This window comes from Rhipicephalus microplus, chromosome 6, assembly GCF_043290135.1.
Source record: "Rhipicephalus microplus isolate Deutch F79 chromosome 6, USDA_Rmic, whole genome shotgun sequence".
Lineage (NCBI taxonomy): Eukaryota > Metazoa > Arthropoda > Arachnida > Ixodida > Ixodidae > Rhipicephalus > Rhipicephalus microplus.
In genome coordinates, this window is record NC_134705.1 from 39,476,895 (window position 1) to 39,497,305 (window position 20,411).

The 20,411-nt window shown below is 45.2% G+C and overlaps 1 protein-coding gene across 2 annotated transcripts in view; it reads left to right on the forward strand.

Annotated features, from left to right (window-relative positions):
- Positions 1–20,411, forward strand: part of LOC119167665 (sulfotransferase 1C3) — a 60,374-nt gene that overhangs the window by 29,923 nt on the left and 10,040 nt on the right. For both annotated transcript variants that reach the window (XM_037419175.2, XM_037419176.2), the window contains exon 2: positions 10,391–10,639. In XM_037419175.2, coding sequence (XP_037275072.2) covers positions 10,391–10,639 — 249 coding nt within the window. The remainder of the gene's footprint in view (positions 1–10,390; positions 10,640–20,411) is intronic.

Consider the following 20,411-nt stretch of genomic DNA (forward strand, 5'->3'; position numbering starts at 1 on the left):
CATGTCCACTTGACCCTGTCTGTCCAGCTCACCTTGAACGATGTATCGGCGCCGAGGTTTTGCGTTTCGTTGGCCTTCGACTGGGAGCGTGACTTTGACTTGCAATGGTTCCTGGGCCTTGAGCGGCTTTTCCTCTCATGCGCCACACTGGGGGAGGGCTCCGATATGTTGTCCGTTACTGCGTTGGCATGAGATGGCCTGTCTCGTGCGACGAAGGACGCGTTCTCTTGTTCTTGTCTGGCTCTTTCCCAGCGGCATTTCCACACGAGGAATGATGTCTTATATCTTGCTTTGCTGGTTTGATCTGCTGTGGAGTGGCAATCGTCGCCAAGCTGGCACCTGGCCTTGCATCTGTGGCTTTCGGCAGGATTTGGCATCCTGCAGCCTCGGCAGATCTTGTCTTTGGGGTAGGAACAAACATCCGCCCTATGCCCAAAGCGTCCACAGTGGTAGCACACGTCCAGTTGTTTTCTGTACAACATGGTAGCAATGCCTCGCCGTATTTCACGTAGCTTGGCACGCAGTAGCCGTCGAATAGTACAATCACATTGGTGGTATTGGCCATTCGCTTGGACACGAGCGCAGGTGGTTTCCTGAGACTTACGACGTTTTCAGTCATATCTCGGGTAGTGTCTTCTAGTGTTTTTCCTCGGATCACTCTCTTAGAGATGTTTTCTGGGGCTGCTTGATAAGCACTGGCTTCGAAAGCTTGCGTGCCTATTTTAATACAGGAAATTTGCTGGCGTCTGTTGGCATGTTCTTCGAGAGGAGTGCTGACCACAACGATGTTTTGTTGGTAGTTAAGGCAGATTGTGTTTTGCACTCGGACTTCCCTTGGAATATTGGCCGCTTCGTAGACGAGACGCTGTTGGCAATGCGAGTGGCACCGTGGTCGCTGATGCGAAGTCCCCCACGAGGTCGAACAATTATCTTGTAGTATTCTCTTAGAAGTGGCGGCATTCTGCGATCTCTGGTGATTTGGTGAAGCCTTTGTTCTCACAGTGTTTTGCCATTCTGCCCTGTCGAATGCTGCTCACCTGGTTGCTCAACACTTGCTCTGTAATTTTTCGCCATCCAGTATTTACCTCAAATTCTTCTTTCGTAACGCTTTCTTCCTCCACGGTCAGTTCCATCTGGTCAAAAACTCGACACGCAAAGCGTGCAGGGCGCCGCCTTCCTCGTGGTTCCTCACGACGCCTAGCTCCGTCGCAGTGGTTTTGGCGGTGTCTATGGCGAACGCTATGGAGGTGGCTCTCCTGCCGGCGCAGGGAACACAAAAAGAGGCTTAAAATAGTCAAATGTAATGTCCTACCATCTGATATTTCATCGGGATGTTGGCGATGACTTGTGGCGTCTATTCGTAGCAATAAATCTGCTGGATATGGTAATTTCCGCCGAGAAGCATTCCGAAAACACAGAGACGACGCGATGAGTGACTGCTTCTGCCGGGCGCCTCCCTCTGCTCGCTCAAATCCCAGAGTCAGAAACATAAAAATTATTATTTTATTTATGCTGAAGACATTATCGGGTCTGAGCAACCACTTGCAGAGCTGAAAGCACCGCAGTAGCTTGGCCGCAGGGCCCTACGGGGATTGTCTGCTTTTTATGTAAGTATGGTTCTCTATGGTTCAAACGACAACCTATTTATACCTACAACTTACCTTATGCTCACGGGCATATAAGGGAGAATTATTGTGTTTTGAGCTTCACCAGCAAGATGGTGCAATGAGCGCGCGTCGCCAAATTGCATGGCGGCACGTGGTTTATTCACCCACGCGTACTTTGCCGTACCTAGAGGAAAGGAGCAACGCTCTTTTGCGCACCCTTATCTCCTTGTGGGAAGGAGGCAAGGATCGTACGTCTTGGCTAGCCCCGAGCTTTACCTGGAAAAATTCTGTTGTAGTTACCTGGCGCACAAAGGTCACTGCAATTATTCAAGTCTCCGTTTGCGAAAAGCGCGCACTTTACAGACACAGCGAAGTAACAGCTAAGACGGTTATTCGCGTGCATCAGTACCTGTGAGTACGTTTCGTGCGCCTTTTGTTCGTGAAAAACGCGGCACACGTCTTGATCTGCTTTCCTTTCTGCATATGACCTTGCAATTTGTTGCTATTGCCCCTATTGCAAAAACCAGCGCCACTGGGTACCAGCGTTCAGTGCCATGCCTGATTATGGACCCAGTATGGCGCTGGTACCAGCGCCTCCCAGCGCAGGTACTGAGACGCTGGAGCGGCAGCGTCCCAGTACTCTGCGCAAAATGGCTTCCTGGGGATAAAACGGGGGCGCCCATTCGCCATAAATAAATAAATATATAAGTAAAATATCGCGCATACACAATAAAAATTAAGAATAAATAAAAGTTGAAACAAACTAAAACACCGCTTAACGGGATTTGAACTCGCTACCTCCTGATTTCTTACCGAGCACGCTACCCACTACACCACGCCATAAAATGCTTTTGAGGGTTGTAAAGCTACTATTTATCCGAAGAATGCGCCGTTCAACTTCATGTTTACAAGTCGCACTGTCAAGACTGACACGATATGCCTTTCCAAATAACAATTGCGTCTTGATTCGACAGTGACGAACGGCTTCCGGGCCCCGAATGAGCGGAAATTAGCAAGAGCGCAAAGTTTTATGAAGCATGTACATCTTAACTCTGAAAAATCTCAAATTGACCGGAGGAGCAGCCAAAGATTGTCAGCTGTTGCTGCCGATAGTCTTTTTTTCCTTTGATAGTCGTTTCTAGCACTTGCTACTGGTCAACAAGTGCTCATGATTTACAAGTCTTGTTTGGTAGATATCCACGCCTACAAGTGAATATTGAGTATTTTTCTTTTGCGCAAGCGACGATGTAGCAGTACACATCTGGCGTGCCACATGACATATTTGCAGTTATAACGACACCTGCAACTAAGAAACCACCGAAGAAATGACTAATGCAATCCACAGAAAAAGTATGCCAGTATGTTAGTTCACTAACGCGTACCAAATTGCCAACTCAAAATTGCGTACTCATAAGTACGAGTCAGAGAAGTACCGGCTCCTGCGCTCAAAAGAAAGCTTTCTGTGACAGCCCACGTTGCTGAAAGCACGACACATCGATCGTCGCCGCTCCTTGTGCGGGCACCAAACACGCGGATAAATGGTCGCTTTAGGCTCAGGGATGTGTAAACTGTACTTTACAATCATTCTTACGCCTTTGAATTGTGCCTACTTAAAGTAAAAAGAGCTGGCCGCAGGTACGCCGACGCGGGTGGCACGATAGGTCTCACTGGGACGGGGCACTGGGTAAGGCTGCTTTCGAAGCAGCTGAGTTGCGATGCTTGAAGTTTCTGCATTTGAGCTTCGCAATATTTCCAACTGTTACCTATACTGTACCTGAAGTAAGTGGAAGGTTAATCAATGCCAGATATGCATTTACGGAGTAGCGATGGCGAGCGACAGCCGTTTTTCTGGCCTCCGCTGGCAGTAAACAGCAGGCGTGCCAGTGTACAGATATTGTTGGTATTGATATAAGCAGTTATATCAATACCAACAATTAAAAAACACCCATAAAAATACCAATGCAATCCGCTGAAAACGTATGTCAGGGAGGCAGTTCACGAGGGCGTACTAAATTACCAACTGAAAATTGCGCGTTGTTACATATCAGTCGGAAAAGTACCGGCAAAGTGCAGGCGGCAGCTTTCGGTGACAGCCTGCGTAGCTGAAAGCGCTACATTCGATCGTCAGCGCTCCTTGTCCGAACATCGACACAAGACCAAATTGTTGATTTAGGTTCATGGATGTCTAAGCTATACTTTAAAGTTATTCTCACACTTTAAAGTTGTGCGTAAACGAAACAAGAAGCGCCGGTACCTTATATACCAACGCGGCTGGCATAACATGTTTAATGCTCGCTGGGCCGGGCACTGGCGCAGACCGCTTACGTATGCTTGGTATCTGCTAAAAAATTACTATGCTCGGTATCTGTTAGGGTAGCATCTCTCCCTGCCGTCTAATTAAGCTTTTTATACTTAACGACACCGAAACAAACCACGGCACACGCTACAATAACATGCACGCTGCAGCTGCGCTGGTAGAAACAGTGCGTGCTCCAGTATTCACCAGCGCTTGCCAGTGAAAATTCCAGCGCTTCCAGTGCTTCACAGTGCGCACCAGCATCACAGCGGTTGAGCCAGCGTCCCTACCAGTGCAACACAGCTATTTCGCAGTGCGCCCAGCGAAGGGCCAGTGATTACAAGCGTGTACCAGCGTCTCCAGGGTGTACCAGCGCCAAAAAACGTACTGGCATCACGCTCTTTTTGCAATAGGGGCATTATTTGCTTCGCCTTTGCGGTAAAGCTGTGACTTTTTTAAAGATGAATCATTTAGGTCTAACCAATCATCGGGAACTTTGAGCGTATCTATCTATCTATCTATCTATCTATCTATCTATCCGCCTACGACTTTTAGTTCTACTGTCCGTTTCGATAATGGTATTGATACCGAAATTGGTATGGTATAACAAGACGCTATGGTAAGCTTAAGTGATCAGTCATAACATGAAAGTCATGATATGTATGATGTGAATGTCATGATTTACATATGATGGTCCTGCTGATCCTGCGGTAGTTTCGTTCACATGACTTATGGGAAAACCGGTATGGTATGACATGACTGCCTGGCGAACATATGTCAGACCCTAACGTGGAAATCATGATATGCATGTCATGTAATTCATGACTACAATACGCGCTCATGATGGGCTCGTGTACGTTTCGCTAGCTTCACATATACCAAATTCGTTTTCTCAAGACGTGAATGGATGACGGAGGTAAGTGACTGGTGCAAACATGACAATTATGGGTTGCATGTCACGTAAGGACATGACTGCATGTCAAGCTCATTGTGTGCTCGTAGCTGTTTGGTTAATTACATATATTCCAAATGTATCACGTGACGTGAATAGGCGACGAAGGTAAATAACATGCCCAAATAAATGATAATCATGAGACGCATGTCATATAAAACATGACTACATGCTGCGCTTATAGCATAGCCGCAGTCGTTTCGCTATCTCCACATATACCAAATTTGTTATTACGTGACGGGAATGGACGACGAAGGTAATTGACATGTCGAAAGATCAAAAATATGACCTCGAGGTCATTTACAGTATCATTTACGTTTGCCTCGTAACTTTGTGCGGATTTTAAAGGGACATATGAACCATCCTCACTCGGGCTTCGCATATCATCGATTCACACTGTACGTGCGATCTTCTCTGTTTTTTTTTATTTAGTAGGCATACGTAGCAAGCAAAATAAGAATTGGTCGTTCCAACTGAAGCTTCGTTCTGTCCGATCCTCTTTTTCCGTACGGCTTGCATAAACCATGTCATAAGGCTATGTTCAGCCAGCGTTCAACCGTTCCGCGCTTTCTCCTTAGCCTTTTCAGGCTCACCCACTCAAATTATTGCCCAAAGTTTAGTATCATGTATTATTTTATGCAAACTGAAAACAAAAATATAATAATAAACATAGACACAAGTGCATTTGAAGGCCACAAGGAAAATGAATATGGGCAAATTTGGATACCTCCCATCATTGTCATGGTGGCTGAAAGATCCCAGCGCTGAAGTCCCACTAGCAAATATTGTAAGCAACGATATGCCAGAGAATGCATGTTTCGTGACGCTGAAGCAGCGCTCAATGACAATGCTTCTTGGCATTGAAGGAAAGCTACGGACACAACTGCACGTCTGCTCTTCCGCAAGGTAGTCTGGTTGACGGCCATGTTCAAATAAAAACATTTAATAGCGTTTTCTATGTCTGCTTAGACAGCCATTCGTTACACGCTCCTTCGGCAACTAGCCGTAATAGCCGGAGGGTGACGAGCGCTTCTCTAAAGGCTATGAAGCAATTTTGACTATGAGGTGGCCGTGAAACGTGCGATGCTTTCCCCCTTGCAAAACACGAAAATGCTCTGCATAAAGTAAAACGAAAATGAAAGATCTAAGATCTTGGTTGCGTGCAGGGCCACTTTGTAGGCCACTTGCCCTAAAAAATAAAGTAATGTTTTTAATGATGTTCACACGCAAAACATGGACGTAATTGTGGACTATCTCTTTTTGTGGTAGAACAAGTCCACCTTGGCTCGGTAGGCTTGCTCTTCATTGCCAAGAAAAGTCTTCCGCAAATACAGAAGTACACAACCAGCTGTATCGCATATATTGCTATTTCTGGGACATTAAATGCTATGCACAGTATTTTCAAAGCTTCAAAACACCCGATCTCTCTGCAGGTATTTCGTAGTCATGTTCGCTATTTGGGTTCTTTTCACTTCTTGCTTCTCCTAAGTGATTCGGCCCTTCTTCATTTCTTCAAATAAAAATTAGGCGCCCTGTGGCTAAAAGTTCTGAGTGGTTATAAAAGAAAAAAAAAGAAAAAATGGCACCCGTCACTGTCTATTCTTTCGATGACACCTCAACATGTCTGTACAGGATTGGGGTAGTGAAAATAAAAAGGCATACGTACGGAAAAATGAAGAAGAGAGGGAAAAAAGTCGCATTCGATCCACCCCACCTACGCGTGCAAGAACACACAGACGCAACACTTAGTCGGCCGAGCGGACCACCGAGAAAACCGCGGGCGCAGTGATGCACACGGTTCAACGTGGGTTAGAAGAAGATTGGGTACTTCCAAACTCACTCAGTAAATCCAGTTGTTCCCGATGGTCGCACGTTTACGGGGGCTAATCCTAAGGCTGCAGAACTAAAGTGCCGCTCAGGACAGTACAATGAGAGTATCAGGATTGCAGCACGAATTGCCGCAAGCAGCGTGTTTATTACAATGGTCGACGAGAGGCTGGCAGGAGCCGGCGGCGTCGAGGAAGCGGGCGGTGTCGTCGTCGTGATCTTCGGGACAGTGCCACGAACCGGCGGTTGAAAAAAGCACGCGGTGTCTGAGTCACTGTCGAACGCTTAGTGACGACGGAATAGGGTGGCTGAGCTATGGATGAGGGCGAAGCCGTCGTCGTTTTCCAGGGGACGACGGGGGCACTCGGTGTGGGACGAGGGGTGGCTTCTGAGGTCGTGCCACCGGTAGCGGCGAGCGCATCTCGGAAAGAGCGTCGCTTGATAGTCGCGCTGCTACCAGGAGTGCTAGCGTCTTCCATGGCCTGGCAACGAGTCACGGTACAGTCAGTTGAGGCCATGATGACCACGGCCTTGCGCTGAAGTTGCCAGGACGGACAAAGTGACTCGGTTGCGGATTGTTCCCACGACCTTTTGTGCAGCGAGGGTGTTGTGCTGCACACAATCCCGGGGCGTACCTGGTGCCATAGCTCAGGCACTGTTCGTCGCAGGTGGCGGTTGCGTGCTTGAAGGAACCGCAACAGGAGCACTGCAGGGGCAGGCAAGGACAAACTGGGTGATTTTGCTTGTAAGGCAGTATATCCAGGGGGACAGTGGTTGCTGCAAAGTGAGGATTAGGCAGTTGCCTCTGCGGCCACCGGACACAAGTGGCACTGGTGACGCAATGTTATCGGCGAGGTCTTTGAAGGGGATCATCTGGTTGACTTTGAAAACCACGCTAACACGGGTGTTCAGGTTCAGTTGCTTGGCCCAAACCTTGATATCGCCGGCCGTCCCGATGGCGGTAGAGTGCGTATCAAGCGCAATCAAGTTGAGGTTGAAATTCACCCGCACACGCTGGGTGCCTGAGAACCACAAAAAGAAGGCCGCGATCACAACCCTCGACACAGCCATGAAGTTAGCTTTCTTTTCGACGGGCCGATAAATGATGGTGGCCATACGGCCACTCGGATATAGGTCGCCAACAAAGTGGGGACCTCTGGGGCGCGGAGATGTGCTCGGAGGCACGTTCCCACTAGTGGAGAGGGTGATTCTTTGGGGAAAAAAGACGAAGAGGTAAGAAAATGGAGTGTGGAGTGCACAATAATTGTATCTCATGTAAGGACACTTCATCCGATACACTCACGGGAGAATGGGGAATGAAGCGACAGAGGCACAAATTGCTCGGAAACCGCAGTGGTGAAGAGGTGAGAGGAAGTGATGTTGCTGCAAGCATGGTATCTCTTGCAGGAAGTCATAAACACCGCAGGAAAGGAGGAAGTTCTAATTTGCCTTTCTTCTTCGCTCGAATCCGGGGAGAAGGTGCCAGTGTCATGGCTGGTGTCCTCTTGGGACTTGTTTTTCTTTTTGAAGCAAGCGGGTTTGAGTTTTGCCTGCTGCTTCTGGGTTGGCGTCAATGTTGATGCCGCGGCTGCCACGACAGCGTCCTGCTGCGGCGTTTTTTCTCGTTTGCCTCTCTGAGGTGCCGTTTGTAGCCCTAAAAGAGCTGCGCGCGAAGAGTGTGGAGCAAAGATAAAGGTAAAGACGGGTGCGCAAGGACACGTCTCCTTCTTGGTTGAAATGTCACTCAGCTCCCCTGGCTGATGAGAGCCCCTTTTCAAAAACAAGTGTGATAAGCAGATGGCTATAGGTGCAAAGACGCAGTAAGTAGTACTTTCGCAATACATAGCCCCCAGGACCTGTGCACTTGAATTTGCGTACACTTGGGAGCCTGAATGATGTTGAGCATAATATTAGCTGCACAATGTTCAAGAAATAAGATATAATGCCATACATGACCTAAACACAAAAACCTAAGTATGGAATTCTTCCACCAAAAATGAACAAAAAGGCCATGACATTCAAGGAAAATCTTGGGAAGGTTTGATTGAACGGGTCACATTCCAAGAGTTTCTTGGTGCTATTTTTCATGAAACACGCGACTGTAAATGTCACGTAAACAAAGTTGTTACTGATATTTCACGCTTAGTCGGTGTAATCTAAAAAAATAGTTGTTTGTTTGCCTATTTAGGTAACAGAGCAACTGTATTATTCTTTAGTTCATAAACGTATTCAATACTGTTCATTAAAATGAGGTAAGACTAAAAAATAAAAAAATAAAACAATTATGATTTGCTGATTAGGATAGTGCAAACAATAAGAGAGGTTGAGTCCAGAAGAAAATCCACCCCACTCTTCCACAAACAAAATATATTAACGTTCGAGAACATGCTTAACAAAAAGTATCCGTGATTGTATGTGATAAATTGACATCTAACGTGGTCGTACTTTACGATGCATACTCTCTAAGACACAATACATGCAGCTTTATACCCATAACATCCTGCAGTGAAGGAATATGAACAAACTACAGTGCACAAAGGCTACAGCATGTGATCCTTGAACTGTTAAAGGCACATCCACCAATTACCACTATAGCGAAAGAGAGCCACTTAGCAATGTCGTTTAAAAAGAAATGGCAAACATATCTGGTAATGCTTCAAAAAAAATTTTCTTGCTCTCCCTAAGAAATTAAACAGACTTTTGTTAAAATTGACGCGTAAAATAATAAGTTGCATACTAAGGTAGTAGGCTGTGATGGCAAAGTTGTTTTGTATAAGATCTGGGTATCTCTAGGACATCCTTGTTTTTGTGTTTTTGAAAAAAAGAACGATACACTACGTGACCACCATGAACGATGTCTTTCTGGCGGGTCTCAAAGTTTAAGTTTTTTCTAACGATGTGCGAACTGTCAGAACAGTTGTCGAACTTTTGCTACTTCATTTTTAATACTGTTTTAACATGTGTGCAACCTGCTGCTTGTGTGCTTCATTAACTGGGACGGGTTAAGGTATATTGTCAGGCATTTCTTTGCCTTTTTGCCTGCTTTGTCTTGTACATATACACACTTAAAACAAATATTACTCCACCTTCGATCTCAGCCTCGCGGTCAGTGAAGCTTTTGAAACATCTTTTAAGGTCGGTCCGTAAAATCACCTGTACGATTAAAATCGTATTTGACAGCACGACAGTTACTGCGTGACATTGGCGCATATCTTGCGAGAGGATCACGAAATATGGTTTTAGAAGGTGAACATATTCTTGTACTCAATTTTTTTAAAATATTCAAATAATACATGTCCATCATTGTGTTCTTGTCGGTGGTATGTATCATTGCCTCTTACAATGAAAAACAATACTCAGAGAACATGACCCTGTTGTATACCGCCGAAATGAGAGAAACCCCCCGCCTTCCCTAAAGCGGTTTCTATTGGCAGATAATGGTATCTGTCACTTTCTGTTCCTGGCTGATGCATATTCTAAATGCACATATTTATCGGTAAGCAGCCAATAAACATGTTCATTTCAAATACCCAGTGTATTCCTTATATTATTGTTGCCTAATCTTCAAGGACCCGCATTAAAACAAACTCAGCGCTTTAAAACTCTTTCATACGCACCAGAACCTTTACTAGAAAATTTTATGTTTTCAAGTGTGTGTGATAAGTTTTCCTTGTATATTCAATCAGACTCATTGCTATGACTTTCTAGCTCAGCATGCCAGAAAATGGAAACCGAGAAGAGGGCAGCACCTCCACCATTAGCAGATTCTACCCCGAGGAGAATATCCACTCGGCACTGTCCTACCAACCTCAGGCAGACGACGTCTTCATTGTTACACATTTTCCTCTCTGTGGAGGCACCTGGGTGCAACTGATCATCTATTATATTCGCCATGAGAAGCCTCCACCGGCGCCTTTGATGCAACGGGCCGCACATTTGCCGCACCTTGAAATGCAGGTAGGCATCATTTTGTTTTCAACATTGATGTGGATTAAATTTAAATTGTTTTCACTTATCCGAGACTCGCTGTATAGATATGAACGCCGACAGCAGTTTTCGTCACCTTATACGGAGGTTATTCACATTCTGCTAGAAGTAGAGCAAAAAGAAAGACAAAAACTGATGACAGACACGACACTAGTTCTCTCTACATCAGTAGATTTTGGATTCAAAAGGCGGGGCTAACCGCCATATCAAGATTGCAATTAGGTCAATGGTGGCCACTTTTAAGTCGGTAGTGTTTGAGCGTTTCAGCTTGTCATCCACCTGTACATATGAAGTAACAGAATCACACTCATGAGGTAAATACAGACATATAAGAAGGATACCATTGCTGGAAACTACATAAAAATAAAATAATGAAGCCTAAATTTTATCATGAACAAAAATATCCAACATGTGCCAAGACCTACCGCCACAAAGCCATTCACGGGATGTTCTTTATGAGTTGTATATCTTGTGTGAGTTCCATAATTCATAGGAAAAAGTCCTCACTGGATTGCAATCACAGGTAAATTGTATTTGAAACAATGGCGGATCCAGACGTGCAGCAGTTGTAAGGGCGATCGTTTTCTCTCTCCCTCCCCGTCCCCGAGGTCTCGTCAGCGCAGTGCCTGTAGCCCACATCCTGTCACCCATCATTACAAATTAGTGAAACCACTGTGAGCACATTACAACTGTATTTATGCTGTGAAGGGGTTTTTCTGCTAACAAAAGCAAAAAATCTTGATTACGCCACTTTTCCAATGTTAATTCAAGTAACCCCCTTACTAAAACGAGTGAGTGGATCCACGCCTGATTTGAAGCACGATACGACGTATTGTAGAAGACTAACGATCAGTGATAATGGCGTTGAAATATTGCCCCACAGAAACGCCTGCTTCACGCCACTGGTCTCATGGGTCGACTGACTCGGGCTGACTTAGACTCATGTCAAGCCATGAATGATAGTATGAGTCAGGCTAGCTGAGCAATATTTGGTGGCCTTGAGTACGAGTGCATTTAGTGAGTCTGAATCCGACTGAGCTTGCAGAGCAAAATGAATTTCTTGAGTGAGCATATATATATATATATATATATATAGGGGAAGTTATTAGAACCAATGGAATGTAAATAAGACGAAAGAAAAGTGGGTGAAAGAATAACCAGCCGTGAGCAGGAAACGAGCCTAAGAACTTCGAATAACGCGTTCGATGCTCTAACCACTGAGCTATCACAGCGGCCTTCCCTGCATTTACTTTTTTGGGTTTATGTGTCAATTCAGAAGTAGGAGTGTCAGTCAGCGCCATCTATAAGCCAAGCGACGAGTGTGAAACACTCTCTTAAGCGCATGTGTGGCGTCACGTAGCACGTTAACTTATTACGAGCGGGCAGCTGATTATTAGTCCCTCGTATACAACCTAATCACACCAAGTCTGCCAGTACGAGACCCTCGTTAATGAATAAGGGAAAGAAGTGTTTACCTAAGGGCTCGTTTTTCGGTGTTTTGACACCATAATAATGAGATCTAACACACAGTAATGCCAAGGAATGTACAGGGCAAGTTATTAGAACCAATGGAATGTAAATAAGAAGAAAGAAAAGTGGGTGAAAGAATCATCAGCCGTGAGCAGGCTGGTTATTCTGGCCTTCATCAGGAATTCTGATGAAGGCCAAATTCTAGACCGAAACGTCGAAATAATCCACGTTGTGACCGCTCACGGAGGATCTACTTCTTGACTTGATGCAACGCTACAGCCACTCCCCCACCATGCCTGCCTATATATATATATATATATATATACACTGAAGAAATTTTTCCAATGGATCGAACCTACTTGGGAAGAGAAAGAAGAAACAGAACTTAGCGGTTGTCTTAATTTTATTACCAATGGTTTCGACTGATAGACCGGTCTTCGTCAGGGTTTGCGAACAAGTGCGACGCTATGCAAACATGCCGCATCGAGATGGTGCAAGAAGGAAACGGGAGAGAGCGACAAATTAGTGGTGTTTTACAGTGGTGACATATGCTGTGCCGAAAACTTATCTTCGTCTCATTCGCTGGAACAAACCAAAAAAGAAAAAAAAGAAAAAGAAGAAACAAGAGGTCAGAGAAGAAAGAAAGAAGGAGATAAGGCGGCTTTTGCGACGCGTCTTTGAAGGTCACGGAGGGACATTGTGTGTGAGCTTGGGTGGCCAACAATTGCCTGTAGCAAGACGAGGGACTCCGGTAGAGAGAGTGCCCGATTCGGCCCCTTTTGTGGTCAGTTAGAAAACGAAAAGGAGAAACCAGTGTTTCATTTTCGCTGAAGCTATATTGACACATTACATTTGTGGGGGGAGGAGGGGGGGGCGGATTTCGGGGCAATGAAGGCGAGAGCACAAAAGGCCGTATGGAAAGTAAAGTCGACATCTAGGGCCGGAAGACACATGTTGTCAATATGACTGCGTGCGTGTCTCCAGCTCTTTGTACCACTCCCCGAAGCGCCTGTGATTGAAATTGGCTGGTGCTGATTGGGCTCTCCCACTTGCAGATTATAAGGCAAACATAAGTTAAACAGAATGGCATATAAAATATAAGGAAAGGTGAATAGTGAAAATGAAACAAATAATAACAAATATAATGGAATGGGTGATATTGTGCAAGAGATATGTGCACGAATCTGGAAACTCAGGAAAATGCAGACAGACAAGAAGACACACAAAAATGAAATAATTATGATAAAAAGAAAAATAGTAATATTAAACAAATAAAAACACACGACAAAGGTACATATACGAACAGTACGTGGAAAATGTTTTTCGGTTGGTCCATTCCCCCGATAACTATTGGGCACCTTTGTTGAGCATATCGAGGAATAATAATAATAATAATAGTGTTATTAAAATAACAAGTATGGTTAAAAGTGAAAATTTTAAATACTTAGAAATTAATTAAAACATTTTAAATTTAAAAATAAATCAAAGAAAATTACGCCAGACTCGATTTCTGTCCCATCTCACTGCTGCACGACCTAAGAAACGATGAGTTGCCGATGCTTAAATTGATACAATGAGTTAGTGTTTGGAATTTGGGGATGAAGTATGACTGCCTTTGTTCCCGTTGACGAGTCCCGCGGAAGCCTCACTGAAGAAGGGTGACTTATATTACCTCAAATGAGTGCCCTGGCAAGTTTAGATGCTTGGGAAAAGGCGGATTTGGCAGACTGCGCGCTTAGAGTCTGTGAATATTGAACCGTAGTCTATATATAAATATATATATATATATATATATATATATATATATATATATATATATATATATATATATATATATATATATATATATCACAGTTCGTACCACAGTTCAGATAATGCTTCATTCAAGCAGCAGCAAGATGGCGCCGATGATGAAGAGGAACGACGTGAAGACTGATGATGGTTATTGACAGATTAGAAAGATAAAGTGCAATGAATTCTTACACTAATTTCTCCCGTCGACGGAAGCGACCAACCTAGCCGCGAATTACGCTGTGGAATGCATAGAATAGGTCGTGAGACGTGAAAAGTGTACAATCTCTGTCCCGTGACAGCGTTGGTCAGTGGGCGCATAAACAGGTGTGACAAGGTAGTTCGCCGTTGAGGTCTGTTCCACAACTTTGTAGGAACCCATGTAGCGTAACCCAAGCTTCTCGCATAAGCCAGGCGTTCTTGCAGGAGTTCACAAAAGTACTTCGTCACCAGGGTGGTAGATAATGACGCGGTTAGTGGCATCGTAACAATGTTTGTGATCTTCTTGGCTAGCTTCGGTGTTTACACGGGCAAGACGACGGGAGTGAGCAACATGGGAGAAAACTGGTCGCAAACGAATGGTGAAGAGTTAACGGGGCCAGAAAAGAATGAAATGTCGAGTGGTGATGTCGGTTTGCATCCGTATACTAGGAAAAATGGAGAATAGCCTGTGGTTCGTTGAACTGCCGTAATATATGCATACGTGACAAAGTGTAAAATGGCATTACATTTGTGATGGTCCGGTCGGATATACATGGACAACATGTCGCATAGCGTGCGATGAAATCTTTCTGTTAAGCCATACGTTTGTGGGTGATAGCTATATGTTGTTTTATGAACTGTTTTTGATGCTTGCAGAACTTCGCTGAGCGTGCTTGAAAGAAATGCCTTGCCCCGGTCACTCAAAATAACACGAGGGGATCCGTGACGTACGTAAAAAGCATTCACGAAGAAAGTTGCTACTTTAAAAGTAGTTCCTGAAGTGACTGAGGTCGTCTCAGCGTACCGGGTCAAGTGATAAACCGCGGTGACGATCCATCTCTTGCCGTCTGCTGTAGTTGAAATGGGCTTGAAAAGGTTAATTCAGACGACAGAGAACGTCTCTGCTGGGCAAAGAAGTGGTTGTATGGTCCCGACTGAAGCAGTAGTGGGCCACTTGCGGGGTTGGCAAAGTGCGCATGAGGCAATATTTTTAGCTACCATCGTGGAAAGACCTGGCCAGGAGAATCGACCGCAGATGCGCTCGTAGGTTTTGTAGTAATTCAAGTGGCCTGACGTTAGGTCGCCATGTGAAGCATGAAGAACTTTAGTGCGTAGTGCGCGTGGTACGACGGGAACCCATCGATAGCCTTCAGGGTAGAAAATGTATCGTTAGAGCCCATTGTCCTCCAACTTGAATAGTCGGAGTTGTTTCAGAGCCTGGCATTGGGGGAAGACGAAGCACCGGGAAGCCGACCGATGAGGTCAGTGCAAGAACAATTGGTTCGCTGGTGAGTGGTAAGTACTAAAGGACGGGTGGAGGAAGGTAGAGAGAAAATGGTTGATATCGACGAGGCGTTTTCCGCATAGCCAATTTGACAAGGGGATGTGATGTGCGCCGAATACTGCGGAGAAGGGCATCGTAACGCAACGCCGGCCTATTGGTGTTGTCTTCCGGTCTTGTAGATGATGTTAAAGTCATGTGATTGTTACTAGAGGATGCAGCAGCCAAGTCACCCCGATAAGTGTTTGATTGTCGACAACCAGCAAAAAGCATGGTGGTCTGTCACAACAGTAAAATGTCGACCATGCAGATATGGACGAAATTTTTGAATGGACCAGACAACAGCCAAGCACTTTTGTTCGGTTATTGAGTATCTCTTCTCTGCAGAGATCAGAGTGTGGCTTGTATACACGACAACTCACTCGCGAAAGGCATGGTCGTGCTGGAGGAAAACGGCGTCAATTCCTTGTCCGCTAGCGTCAGCGTGTAATAACGTAGGTGCCTTGTTATCCAAATAACAAAGCACTGGTGGGGATATCAGTGGGTGCTTGAGTTCTTGAAATTAGGCTTCGCATTGATCATTTTATTCGAAGGAACTGGTACTACCACGGAGCTTGTGGCGAGGAGCAGCATTGGTAACAAATTTGCGAATGAAGCGGCGAAAGTTCGATGCGAGTCCAAGGGAACTGCGTAGTTCTTTGGAACGAAAGGGGTGCGGAAAATCGAGTAATGCAGAAATTTTGTGTTTAGTTGAAGTCCAGCGTTGGAGAGCCATGTGAGAATTTCATCTAGGCGTTGCAGATGATCGGCAAAAGTAGAAAAAAACACAACGATATCATCAAGGTAGCATGGGCAAGTTTTCTACTTGAAGCCACAAAGAACAGTGTCAATCATCCTTTCAAATGAATCGGGGGCGTTACATAGGCCGAATGACATTACGTTAAATTTGTAAAGACCATCTGGCGTAGAAAAGGCGGTATTTTCTTTGTCGGCTTTGTACACTGAAGTTTGCCAATATCCGGACCGGAGTTCAAGGGTGGGGAAGTATTGGGCGCCTTGCAATAAGTCAGGTGCATCATCTATACGGGGCATCGGAAGTACTTCCTTTCGGGCAATCTAGTTGAGCACGTCGTAATGAACACAAAATTGTATTGATCCATCTTTCTTTTCTACCAACACAATGGGTGATGACCACGAACTGGCAGAGGGTCGTTTCATGTTTTTTTTTAGCAAATCGGTCACTTTCTCTTCGATGATTTCGCGCTCGGCCAAGGAGAGTCGGTAGGGACGACGGCGTACAACAGTCTGACCTTCAATGTGAATGCGATGATATGCAACTATGGTCTCTCCTAGTGCCAAAGTATTGGCGTACAAGGAGGCCTGGTGTTTTTTTAGCAAATTAGCAACGCCTCATGTTGAAAAGCAGAAAGTTCAGTATTTATCCCGGGAGCAAAGAAGGAGGAAGTAACAGGCTGGCCCTGTTGTGGCTGAGTTGGCAATGCGTCAAGAGAAACCAGAGATACCGGTTTGGTATTCACAAAACACGACACTGCAGAATCTTGGGGTAGGAGGACAGGCTCCGGTGTAGGGTTAAGGCCAAGTATTATCGTAGCACTGTCTTTAAACCGCACCAGGCTGGAAGGGAGTACTACGCCGCGAGCTATACAGTGGCTAGAAAGGGTGAAAATGACGTCATCATTTGCAATTTTCGGAGAAGTGACGGTGATGAGTTGCTCCTGACCCGGGAGCAGTATGGAAACGGAAGCTCTGAAAAAACGCAGTGGTTTCTCGTCAACGCATTCGCTGCAGTGATCGGTCTCTGTCATCTGAACTACACGTTCAAGGCAAGAAATTAATGCAGATGTTGATGAGACAAAATCCCAACTGAAAATTGGTTCATGAGCACACAAAATTGAGACAGCAAAGGTGATGTGACGCCGAATACTACCAATGAAGACACGCGCTGTACATTGAGCCGACGGTTTAATTATAGCTCCGTTGGTGCTAATCAAAGAAGATCCAAGATAGGGCGTCTTCACTTCCCGCAATAGAGAACAGAAGTCGGCACACATAACTAAAATAGTTGCTCCCGTGTCTAACAAAGCCGACACCCGCACACCTTGCACAGTCACCAATAACATTGATGGTCGTTCAGGAGGACATGGGTCAATTCTCCACGATGCAGTTTTTCCTCCAAAAACTCTACTGTTCAGTTTTCTGATCGCTGGGCAGACAGTTTAGAGGCATGCCGAAGTGGTGAAACGGAGCGTCGGGGTGGGGAACGGGAGCGTGGTCGGGAGCCACATGTATTGTTGGTCGTGTTGGAAATGTGCACAGGAGACAGGGATCAGTGGTTGCAAGGACTGTCAGTATAATGGTAGTAAGATAATGGTAGTAAGATAAGTAAGTATAATGGTAATAACGTTATTGCTAATTACGTCTATGAATTTCTCAGTGAACACAATGTACTATCAAAGCATCAGCATGGCTTCAGAAGGGGGTTATCCACTGTTACTCAGTTAGTTACAACTGTCCATGAATTTTCACGTGTGCTTGATGTTTCTGGGCAAACTGATGTACTGTTTTTAGATCTTTGTAAAGCCTTTGATAAAGTGCCACACGGGAAATTGTTACACAAATTACAGCGTATTGGACTACCTACAAAAACTGTTCTGTGGATTCAGGCTTATCTTCAAGATAGACGTCAGTATGTAGTGATTGGTAACTCTTCATCGACTGTTCTTCGTGTGTCCTCTGGAGTCCCACAGGGAAGTGTGCTAGGGCCACTTTTGTTTTTAATTTATGTTAATGATTTAGCTTCTCTTATTCCTGAAAATGTGTCTGTGCGTTTGTTCGCGGATGATTGCGTCATTTTTAAGCGAATTTCCTCACCGTGTGATCATGTGGCTTTACAAGATGCACTTATCGCTATCGATAACTGGTGTCAGAACGGGGGCATGCAGTTAAACACTAACAAAACTGTGCTTCTGCGCATCACCAGGAAGCTAAGCCCTAGTCAATTCCACTATACTCTAAGAGGCACAAACATAAATAATGTAGACAAAAATAAGTACTTGGGCGTCACACTCTCAAGCAAATTAACTTGCTCGACCCACATAACTGACATTACCACTTCTGCATTACGTAAGCTATGGTTTCTAAAAAGAAAACTAGCATCTGCACCTTCGCGTACTAAAATTCTAGCCTATAATGCCTGTGTTTGTTCTAAGCTTGAGTATGCTTCTATTATCTGGGATCCGCATACCAAGAAAGATATTATGAATCTGGAACGTATTAACAGAAAGGCTGTAAGGTTTATTTTTGGCAAATATCGTAGGTTTGATTCCCCGACCACCTTAATGCAATTAAACGACATTTCTACTTTAGAAGCTCGGAGAAAGTTCAGTCGTCTTTCCTTTCTTTACAATTGTTTGTATGATATTGTAAAAATTGATCTCCCTGACTGTGTTAAACCGCTCTCAGTACGACGTACTCGTCATGGTTGTGAACATGCTCTAACCCCAATTTTCGCCCGATCAAATGCTTTTAAATATAGTTTTTTTCCTAGAACTGTCGATGACTGGAATTGTTTGCCGTGTGACATCTTTCATTCTAATAAGTTTCTTGGTGACCTTGAGCGTCACCTTCTTTCTTAACCTTTTGTTTCTTTTGTATCGTTGTCTGTTGTTTTCTACAATTACGTTTTGATGTATCCACTCCTGCTTGGGCCAGCACATTGGCCTGCAGAATTGTGAAATAAACAAATAAAAACCTCGAGCACATGTGTCATCACGTTCAAAAGCAGCATAACGACGACGTTCATCTTGCTGCCGACGTTAGCAGAACCGGCAAATATGTCCTTGAATTCCACAGTAGTAGCAATTAGGCCGTAGGGCTCAACAGGAAAAATGATAGGTAGGGTTCGGTAGATGGGCGACTAGAGAAGCGAGATGGTCAAGATCAGGCACAGGTGGTGGTACTTGAGATGGCGAAGATTGCATTGAAGCGATCTGTACGTGCCAAGCGGGTTGGGGGCAAGGTGGAGCATTGGGGGTGCTTTGAAATGCAGACATTTCTTTCCTGATGATGCCACGCAGATCGCTAAAACGGATTGAGCGGGGACGCTTTTAGAAGGAGGTACACTGTAAGCTTGCTGTTCCTCACGAATTATGACTCAAATGATGGATCGGAGCTCCATACTGTTTGCCAGGGGGTTCTAAGAGAAGTAGGGGCACAGGCAGATTGACTACAAGGTATCAAGCCGCTGCCATACAGAGACGACGTCGGAAACCGTCGAATGGTTGTGCGTGGCGAGGGCGTTGAAAGCGGTACGTCCGATACCCTTCAGAAGGTGCTGCACACGATAAGCTTCTGGCATGGTGTCGTGGATAGGGCGGCAAAGTGCAAGCACATCCTCAATATAAGAAGTGTAGGACTCACCGCAATGTTGAACGCATTCTGCCTGTTTTTTCCGAGCAACTTCTGAATGGACGGTCGGTGTGCCGAAAATACGCCGGAGCTGGTCTTTCAAGGAAGGCCAATCGCGGAACGCTCTCATGATTTAAGAACCACGTCTTGGCAATCTGAGAGACGTAAAACTGGGCGCGTGCTAATTTTGATTTCTCGTTTCAGTTGTAGACACCTACGTGGTCATAGTTGTCGAGCCAGTCTTCAACATCTTCGCCAGGCAGACCAGAGAAGATGGGAAGCTCTCGAGGGGGGTCATTTACCGGGCTGGGGATGGCGGTGGGTGGTTGGGCCGGCGAGTGGTTGGATTGGGCTTGCTCTTGCGCCATGGTGCTCTGCTGGAATTAGTGACGTCCGGAACGGAGCTTCACGAGCTGGCTTTGGATAGAGAGAGGTCGTAGAGACCGGGAAGCAACTTTCACCACTTCAAATACCATGTTTCAGCTGACCCTTTATTCAAGTAACAGCAAGATGGCGCCGATGATGAAGAGGAACGACGCGAAGACAGATGATGGTTATTGACAGATGAAG